Source organism: Acartia tonsa, chromosome 6, assembly GCF_053477335.1.
Source record: "Acartia tonsa isolate MP-2025a chromosome 6, ASM5347733v1, whole genome shotgun sequence".
NCBI classification, from domain to species: Eukaryota; Metazoa; Arthropoda; class Copepoda; order Calanoida; family Acartiidae; genus Acartia; species Acartia tonsa.
Genome location: NC_137265.1, coordinates 27,177,389 through 27,186,941, shown reverse-complemented (window position 1 = coordinate 27,186,941; position 9,553 = coordinate 27,177,389). Strand labels below are relative to the sequence as shown.

Sequence of the window (9,553 nt, the reverse complement as noted above, 5' to 3'; positions counted from 1 at the left end):
CTAGAATCATACATATGTGCTATATTTTAAAAACAGAATGGGCTGTTATTACAAGAGTCTCCAAAGTTTTATAATAATATTGTCTTATTTGTTGGCTAAAAAACTTTGGAGGCTTTGATTAGTTCATTAAGTTGAGTGTTCTCAAACATTTCAACCACTAATTTCAATCTACAGAAGAGTCAATTTTGTGTATCATCATTGGGGATGTACACTTATTTATCCGCTATTGTCTTATCCCTTTAGATCCCTAGATTTATATAGCTAAATTCTGTATATCAATACAAAGGCGTCAGGAGGATATAGGTAGGGGTTGGGGGAGGGTGTAGGAACCTCCCTAAAAATTATAACAACATTTTGCCTCTATGGTCCACCTTTTCAATCCTCATGAAAATCATTCAAGGGGGGGGGGGTCTGTTTCTCTCTTGGCCATAAATTATGTTATCCTATGGGAAAATGTATAGTACAAGCTTGTGTCAAAACATTTATTTCTAGCCATTTAGAAATAATTGGTTTCTGTTAATTACTGCTTTTTATAATAAATCAATTAATTAATTCTATCAAAACAAATTAATTCATTTATTTTTAAGAATTGAAAGAGTTACAAATAAATATGACTTGATATATCTATTTAGCTAAAAAAAATATTCTTTTGAAATGAATTTAATACAAAGACGACATTACCTTCTTTGTGCCAAACCAAACCTCATTTGAGAAATTAGAATTGTAAACATTTCGTAAATGCGGAAAGTTTATCGACTTATTTGATTCAGTGATAATAGTTATTCAATTTTGCATTTGCAAAATACAAAATTAATAAATTAAATTAACGTATCACTAAAGGTGTTTAAAAAACCGATTTCATTGGTAGAAAGTTTCATAAAGTTAAGACAGAGGTTAAAACATATTTTTCTTTGTGAAATACCGGAAAATTGAAATATAAAAAGTAAATTTTGTGGTTAAATTGATTATTTATGATTTAATTATATACTATATACTTTTAAATATAAACAATAACTCGCTAATTTTTAGGGGCCTATATCGAAACAAAAAAACTAAAAAGGTTGAAACGTACTCCGCACATGCAACTCCGTTGATATACACGCGCGCTAAGTAGATATAATGTGTAGTTAAACTATCTGAAAACTATAGTTTAATTTTAGTTTTATCTATTCATAACATTTATCTTATTTAGGTAAGAAATATATGGAAGCTGTTTAAGTCAAACAGGATAGAATTGTCCTCAATTCACACCACGTTTAATTCTAAGTTACATTAAAATTTTGTATTTCAGGAGACAATGTTCAGCTAAATTAAACTTATTTTAAACTTTTGTTTGAGCAGGACAATTACAAATTCTTCTCGTGATTAGGTGAAAGTTTTGTAATTTTTTTTCTAATTTCTAATATTTTTTAACATCTAATAGAAAGTACCTACCTACCTACTTTTTATCTGATATTTTTATATATACCTATATTCCGTTGACCGAAAATCAAAGTTCCATATTTCGATGTTAAATGTAATATAATTCTTAGTCTGGCTTAAAATAAAGTTGAAAGACATATTTTTTTATTTCTTTACTTCATATTCGTTTCTTAACGATAGTAAGATTTTTCTCCGCGATATGAAGTATAGGATCATATTTCTCCTCAAGGGGGGGGGGGCAAGCCCGACCCCCCCCCCCTTTCACCTCTCCAACCATGTAGCCTAAGACAAACTTAAAGCAAGCCATTGATGAGATCTTGCAGGAAAAACAGGACAGATCATATGATGTATACATATATACATTACATAGCATATAGGATTGTCATATAATTATAATTTATATATACATATATAGAAGAGAACAAAAAATACTATATAAAATTAGGTATACTATTTTTTCGGTAAAATTCGGTGGACTTAGAGTTTGAAATTTTTTTTTGAAATGTTCATGTAGAATTCCTTATCCTAAACATCTTTTTTTATACCTCTATTGTATTGCAAGTAATAAACAGATAATTTAGCACCGTTATTGTTAATTTTTCAGGGGTAATTTTGTTTATCTGTGCTCAAAAATTTTTTTTTTTATAAAACATTTGCATTAAATTCAAGTAATCAAAAGTAATTTTTTGATGAAAAAGTTCGAAAATTTTTAAATAAATAACTTTAAAATACCTAGGTAAGTTATAAAAAGCCCTATTTTTGTTAAAAAATGTGTTAGGCTAGTTGTGTCGGAGATTTTATCGGAGAATTTTAGTCTCCTGCTGAGTTCACATCCTAGAGAGCGCATATTATAGTTGATAAAACTGCCGTGAGGACTGGAGTCAGATACACGTTTAACCTGAACTCCCTGTCTCCGCTTGTGTCTATAAGATATTAAACTCTTTTTGTATGTTCAATTCTTATGTTCTCCTTTCCCTTAATTTATATTTCTTACTTGCTTTTTTTAAAATGTGCAGTGAACATTGCATTAATTTTTTGTCAATTCATGTTTTTGTGCTACTTATGGGAATGTTGTCATTCTTGTTTACAATACCTAGTCCTTGTGTCTCTAATAGATACTTATGAATTTCTTTGTATTTTCATTTATGATATTTTATAGGAGTAATCTGGCAGAATGACGACCTCGCACCACGAATATGATTATGACTTTACCCCTCCACCGGAAGCTCCAGTATTTTCTCCAAAAGCAGAAGAATTCAAAGATTGTCTTGGCTATATAGAGAAAATCAGGTAAGCAACTGGAAATTCTTACTTTAACTACTAAATTATACATTTTACCATTTACATTGTAGATTCTAAAATATATGTTAATTTTTTTTAGATTTCTTTCTCGCCTACCTATTTACAATACCCGCTAAATACTTAATATTCTTTCAATTTACTTAAAAAAAAACACGTGGAAAATTGATGTTTCAACTACGATAAGTATAATACTCTATTTCCAACCCATTTATAATTTACTAATACCTTACAAGTTAATTTTACATAAATATTTTCAGAAAAATAGCTGAGAAGTATGGAATCTGTAAGATTATTCCACCCGATGACTGGAGACCTCCCTTTGCTGTCGACATTGACAAGATTAAGTTTACTCCGAGAATCCAAAGACTCAACGAGCTTGAGGCCCACACCAGGTAAAACAATTTAATGAGATAGCTGTTGTTTTAACTGTGATCTTCTCTCGTTAAGTACAACCAGCTATATTTGACAGTTTAGTTAATACCTAATAAATATTAGACATATGGCCAGAAGGTTTTTTGCTTTAATACAATAGTGATAAATATAATTTAATTAACAGTAGGTAATTTGATTGTAAATAATAAAATTTGAATTTATCCAAAACTTTTTTTTTTCAGGATTAAACTTAATTTCCTTGATCAAGTGGCGAAATTTTGGGAACTACAGGGTTCAACTTTGAAGGTAAATATGCATTAGTTTTTATTCATTCCTCCTTAATTAAGTAATATTACGTTTATGGATTGTATTGTGTACATCTCTACACCCAAATACCGCACACCCCTGGATGTCAGAGAAATCAGAAGAATAAGAAGTGAAAACTCCAATTATCAAGTTCACATAAGATATTATATATAGACAAACTATGGATTCTTATCTATACTACATTATCTTTGTGTATAAAATTAAGTCTTAGTTTGATTTATTGTTTTGTTACAGATACCAATTGTAGAGAAGCGTGCTCTTGATTTGTTTACACTGAAGAAGTATGTTAACAAGTTTGGTGGCATGGCAAAGGTAAATAATTTTTTATCAGTATTAGTTTTTTTTTTATTTTAATGTAAAAACTAACATGAAATATCATTGACTTCTTCTAGTCAGGGAAGCCAGGGTTATTTCATTTAACTATAACTATCATGCTTCCAAATTTTCTGCGTGTCTAAAAATGGTTCTTTATGATTGGTTGAAAACTTGGAGCCCAGATTTAATATTTTTTTTTTTATGATAAGATCTACCTACTTTTCTGTCCTTAAAGTTTTTCAAATATTTTATATATTTTTTTTAAAATCAGGTTAACAGCGAGAAAAAATGGGGAAGTGTAGCAGCTGATATGGGATACAATGCCAATAATGTTCAAAAGGTATAAAATTCTTCTGGAACAAAATAGATATTTTTAATACTGCAGCTTTAAATTCTTCCGGATTAATAAAATAAAAGCAAGCTATCGAACTAAATGTGATATTCAGTGAATTATTTACAATAAATTTCAAAAACTTCTAATTTTATCTCGTCATCATAGACATTAGACATGACTATTAAAAACAAATTTTGTAAGTTATTTATTGCTGTATTATGGTGATAAATATCATTGATTATTGAAGTAAAAAATGTTTTACATTTAGATCGGAGTTTTGTTAAAATCCCACTATGAACGTATTTTATATCCCCTGGATATTTTCGAACAAGAAGAAACAGCCAAGGCAAAGGCAGAATTGGAGGAAAATAAAAAGGAAATTGAGAAACAACTAAAGGTTTGTTTTTATTGTAATTTGCAACTTTCATTCAAACCAAACAAAAATATTGAGAAAGAAATAGTCAGCTAGGTAGTTAGCAAATTAAATTTAAATATAAGGCCATGTTAAAATGAAAAGTTTTTTACTTAAAACTAGGAACCTAGGTAAATGCAAACGTACTTCAAACCACAGGGGTGTATATTATACATGGGATCCCCTGCTCAGGGGGGGGGGGGGAAATAAAAAAATAAGTGGTTGGAGGGAAAAAAATGTAAAAATTAAGAAAACTGAAAACATTTTTTCTATTTCTCCCCTTTCCTTGGTGAAAAAAAAACTAAAAAAATGTGTGGTAGGAGGGATAAAATAAATAAAATATAGAGTTCTTTAAATATTTTTCCATTTTCCCCCCTATTTGATGAGAAAAAACTAGGGGGGGGGGGGGGGGAATAAAAAAAATTTGTAGCAGGGGAAAAAAAATAAATCTTGTGCAGAATATACACCCCTGTCAAACCATTAACACGTTTTAGTCTGACCAGTAACTAATGACCACGAACGAAGTGGTTTTATTGATTAATCCTGAATTATTAGACCTACCTACTTATAATTTATTGTATTTGATGGGTATTTGTTTTAATTTAAGGAAAAGAAAAAACCAAAGGCCAGTCTGACCAAGGCTGAGAAACAAGAAGAAGATTCCAAAGCTTTTTCTAAAGAGCTCCAAAGGTCATTAAAATTTTACTTGACGGATTTAATTCATCATTTCTTTGAGTAATAAGTATTAAGTATGAAATCATGCTTAAGGCAGACATAGATCTTTCTGCTAGGACTCTAACTGATCTTTTTGATAAAATTTGGAGGCAAGAAAAGATACCAACGGACTGGTCTAAAGGTATAATCATAAAACTACCTAAGAAGGGAGATTTGAACAATTGTGATAATTGGAGAGGAATTATGCTGCTTTCTATCCCAAGCAAGGTCCTATGTAAAGTTATTTTAAACAGAATTGATGAGAAAATTGACAATAAACTGAGAGAAGAACAAGCTGGATTCCGTGCTGGAAGGGGCTGTGTTGACCAAATTTTCACCCTTAGGACAGTTATTGAACAATGTGTTGAATTTAACAAGCCACTTCACGTGAATTTTGTTGATTTCTCTAAGGCCTTTGACTCCATACACAGACAAACACTCTGGAAAATACTAAGAAGTTATGGTATACCAGAAAAGATGATAATTATGATAACTAAATTTTATGACAACTTCCAAGCCTGTGTTTCAGTTGGAAACAATAAGACATCTGATTTCTTTAAAATAAGCACTGGAGTTAGACAGGGATGCATTTTATCACCTATTCTATTTATATTGGTCATTGACTGGGTGATGAAGAAAACCACAGAGGACAAAAAACGTGGTCTCCAGCTGGGCATACTAGGACACTTAGAAGATCTGGACTTTGCTGATGACCTGGCACTGATTTCAGAAACAATTAAACATCTACAAGCTAAGACAGATAGACTAGTCAAATATGCAGGACAAGTCGGGCTCTTTGTTAATGTCAAGAAGACTGAAATTATGAATATACCTACAAACCCTGATCAAACTATAACAATAAATGGTGAACAATTGAAACAAAGCAACAAATTCACCTATCTGGGGAGTGTTATCAGCAGTGAAAATGGCTCAAAAGCTGATATTAAAACCAGGATTGATAAGGCTAGGGTTGCTTTCAACAGTCTACACAACGTTTGGAATTCAAAGAAACTTGCTCTGAAAACAAAAATCAGACTTTACAACAGTAATGTGAAATCAGTTCTTCTCTATGGAGCGGAATGCTGGAGAACTGTGAAAACTGAAACAAATCAACTTAATGCATTTCACAATAGCTGCCTAAGAAGAATTTGCAAAATATTCTGGCCAAACAAAATATCAAACCTTGAGCTGTATGCTAAGACCAAGTGCAATAGTATTGAAGCAGAAGTGAAATATAAAAGACTAAGGTGGCTAGGACATGTGCTCAGAATGGAACAAAATAGGTTTCCAAAAAAGTGCTTAAAATGGAACCCCACCACTGGTAAACGTAATCGGGGACAACCAAAAATGACCTGGAGGCGGAGCACTGAAAAGGACCTCTTTAATTTGGAATTAACATGGGGAGAAGCTGAGAAACTTGCCAAAGACAGCAGGAATTCATGGAGGAACAAGGTGTCCGTATTCTCTGGCCTTCACAGTCAAAAAGAGAGATGCGTCTGATGATGATGATGATGAAATCATAGCCACTAGGATAAGCTGAAAATCCACGCTCCACCTCAAATAATACAGCAGGTGTTGAATTATCATCGCTGTATTTTTGTTTATTTACAATTATTTGTTATTTAAAATGAAATCCAAAAACAATGAATATTATTTAGATTACAGTTCTATGGTGCAGGCCCCAAACTTCCAGGATTACCTATACAGGATAAAACTGAAAAGACGAGAGGAGTGAAACTAAATTTTGAATATGATCCACTTGCCAAATACATGTGTCAGGTACCTATTTGTTATTTAATCTTTTGATTTTGAATTAAATAATCCTAAATTATGTTCCTATTACAATTTCAATGTTTTATTCTATTGCGGAAATCAAATGGTTATCCAGTGAATTTAAATATTTCTTATTATAACAGTACATCAAATAAATATAACATAAGTCAATACTAATGAAATATCATCAAAATGCTTAAAGGCGAAGCTTTATATATTTAGGGTCGGTCCTAAGTCCGTCTGTAATGGATAGATCTTATCGTTAATATAAGCATGAGTTTCGATTTCAAACTCGGCATAATTATTCCTTTAACAGTTAGAGACTTACTTTATAATCTGTTATGACACTACATGTGTTAATGTTGGTTTGTCCTATTGTCTGATTTTAGAGCTTCGCATTTATGTATGTTGTCATCCTTGTTATTTTAGAACTGTGGTAAAGGAGATGCTGAGGAGAAAATGTTGCTCTGTGACGGATGTGATGATTCTTATCATACTTTCTGTCTTATGCCACCACTCAGTGAAATTCCTCAGGTTAGTTCTTTATATTAATTCAAGGAGAGGACAATGGAAGATAAGAAAATCTTCCTTGTATCATATCTATAAATTTGGCTTAACAATTGTTTTAATGAGGTATAACGTGGAACTGTGAATAAAAGACGGCAGAACCACAACTACCACCGTGTCCCTTCGCGGTGATTTTTGGCAGAAGTGGCAGTTCCACTGTCGTTTCCTTACAGTTTCACATTTTTCACATTTAATCTCATTAATGCAACTGTTATACCAAATTTCTGTGCTGTAAATATTTTTTGGGTTTTAGGTTTTGTTTTAAAAAGTGTCTAATCCGCCTACATCCTTTATTGTTCCTATTTTAAATTCAATTTCTTGTTTGTTTTTGTTAATGCTTAGGTATTAATTCTTTTGTTTAAAAAGATAAATTATTTTAAAGGGAGATTGGCGCTGTCCCAAGTGTGTTTTGGCTGAGGTCTCGAAACCAATGGAGGCGTTTGGGTTCGAACAGGCACAGAAAGAATATACTCTACAGAGTTTTGGAGAAATGGCAGATCAGGTCAGATTTTTAGTAGAATTTAAGTAATTCATAACGAGCCAAAGGTTTACTTATTGCTGTCGTGGTTGAGACTTTGTCCCAGAACTCATCATTTATTCATCAATGGTCATATTACCACTTAAGTGCTGTCATATTTGATTTTCTTTTGAAAGTATGATCATAAAATTGATTAAACTGATTAGTTACACATCATGATTCAAGGATTATAGTTTTTTTTCTTTCATTGAGTATTTACCTAGATTATTTAAAAATTTTGTTTTAGTTTAAAACAGATTATTTCAACATGCCACTGCACCTGATACCTATGGGTCTAGTTGAACGAGAATATTGGAGAATTCTTGACAACATTGGTAAGTTTAACAGATTATTAAGTAATACACCTATTCTATTCAGTAAAGAAGTAAGTTTTATTTGTGTGTCCAACAAGGTCTACCAAAACGGATACACTGAAAAGTTTTTAGGACTGTACCTCCCCCAAAATTATTTTATCAACAAGAGTGTAGATTTCCAACCTACCAATATTACAATCGTTTGGCTATCTGTTGCGTAGTGGTTTGAAGGAAAAAAAGCCTTTTTAATTAATATCTTATAGATGAGGATGTAATGGTTGAGTATGGAGCTGACCTTCACACAATGGATCATGGATCTGGCTTCCCTACCCTGGGATCTAAGCATCTTGCAGAGGATGATATTGAGTACGCCAAGTCGGAATGGAACTTGAATAATTTACCTGTCCTGGGCAATTCAGTTCTCAAGCATATTGATATTGATATCTCGGGTAATTTTTACGCTATTTTCTAAAACTAGACTTTTAATTTTCTCAAAAGAGGGGAATTCCAAGTGGTTCTTTGTATTTAGGGTTAGTTTCGAAAAATTCTTAAAACGCCCCACCCCCAAGTCTATTTTAGCTATTTTATTATCACAAGGCTAATCCTAAGGAGAACATGTCCGTTTGACCGACCACCTCGCCTCTTTAAACAAGAATTCAGTCTATATGATACTTCTCTCTTTGCATGCATACGTATTATCACCACACTCCCCTATTATCTAAGATGTATTTATTTGTAGGTATGAAAGTACCATGGTTGTATGTTGGCATGTGCTTCTCAACCTTCTGCTGGCATGTTGAGGTAAATACACATAATTTATCTATAATCCTAACTTTTTTTTTGTAAAATAACCATGAGTCAAAATAGAAGCTTCTTAGGCATTAGAAGGGCCGGGTAGACGTTGTGAAAGTTGGCCTTCCCAGTAACCTTCATTGTGCCCGTGTAGTGCGTGATTTCATGTAAATATTTTATTTTTAAATGCTCTTAATTAAGGATCACTGGACTTCGAGTATTAACTATTTACACTGGGGCGAACCAAAGACTTGGTATGGAATTCCATCTAAATATGCAGAGAAAGCTGAGGAAATTATGAGAAAAAGTGCAAGGTACGGTACATAGTTTTCACTGTATCAAGACTTCAGAATTTACACAAGCTCGTTTGTATTACATAATGTTTTATAATT

The 9,553-nt window shown here is 32.1% G+C and overlaps 1 protein-coding gene across 3 annotated transcripts in view; it reads left to right on the top strand.

The window, feature by feature from the left end:
* The first annotated feature begins 1,289 nt into the window (after positions 1 to 1,289).
* The window catches only part of Kdm5 (Lysine demethylase 5), a 45,939-nt gene continuing 37,675 nt past the window's right edge, over positions 1,290 to 9,553 (top strand). For all 3 annotated transcript variants that reach the window (XR_013880585.1, XR_013880584.1, XM_080164118.1), the window contains exons 1-15: positions 1,290 to 1,369; positions 2,582 to 2,712; positions 2,982 to 3,116; positions 3,339 to 3,402; positions 3,658 to 3,735; positions 4,010 to 4,078; positions 4,341 to 4,469; positions 5,092 to 5,174; positions 6,857 to 6,977; positions 7,401 to 7,505; positions 7,921 to 8,040; positions 8,303 to 8,390; positions 8,633 to 8,818; positions 9,109 to 9,170; positions 9,363 to 9,475. Coding sequence is in view for 1 of the 3 variants with exons in the window: in XM_080164118.1 (XP_080020244.1) it covers positions 2,597 to 2,712; positions 2,982 to 3,116; positions 3,339 to 3,402; positions 3,658 to 3,735; positions 4,010 to 4,078; positions 4,341 to 4,469; positions 5,092 to 5,174; positions 6,857 to 6,977; positions 7,401 to 7,505; positions 7,921 to 8,040; positions 8,303 to 8,390; positions 8,633 to 8,818; positions 9,109 to 9,170; positions 9,363 to 9,475 (1,469 nt within the window). In the remaining 2 variants the exon portion in view is untranslated. The remainder of the gene's footprint in view (positions 1,370 to 2,581; positions 2,713 to 2,981; positions 3,117 to 3,338; positions 3,403 to 3,657; positions 3,736 to 4,009; positions 4,079 to 4,340; positions 4,470 to 5,091; positions 5,175 to 6,856; positions 6,978 to 7,400; positions 7,506 to 7,920; positions 8,041 to 8,302; positions 8,391 to 8,632; positions 8,819 to 9,108; positions 9,171 to 9,362; positions 9,476 to 9,553) is intronic.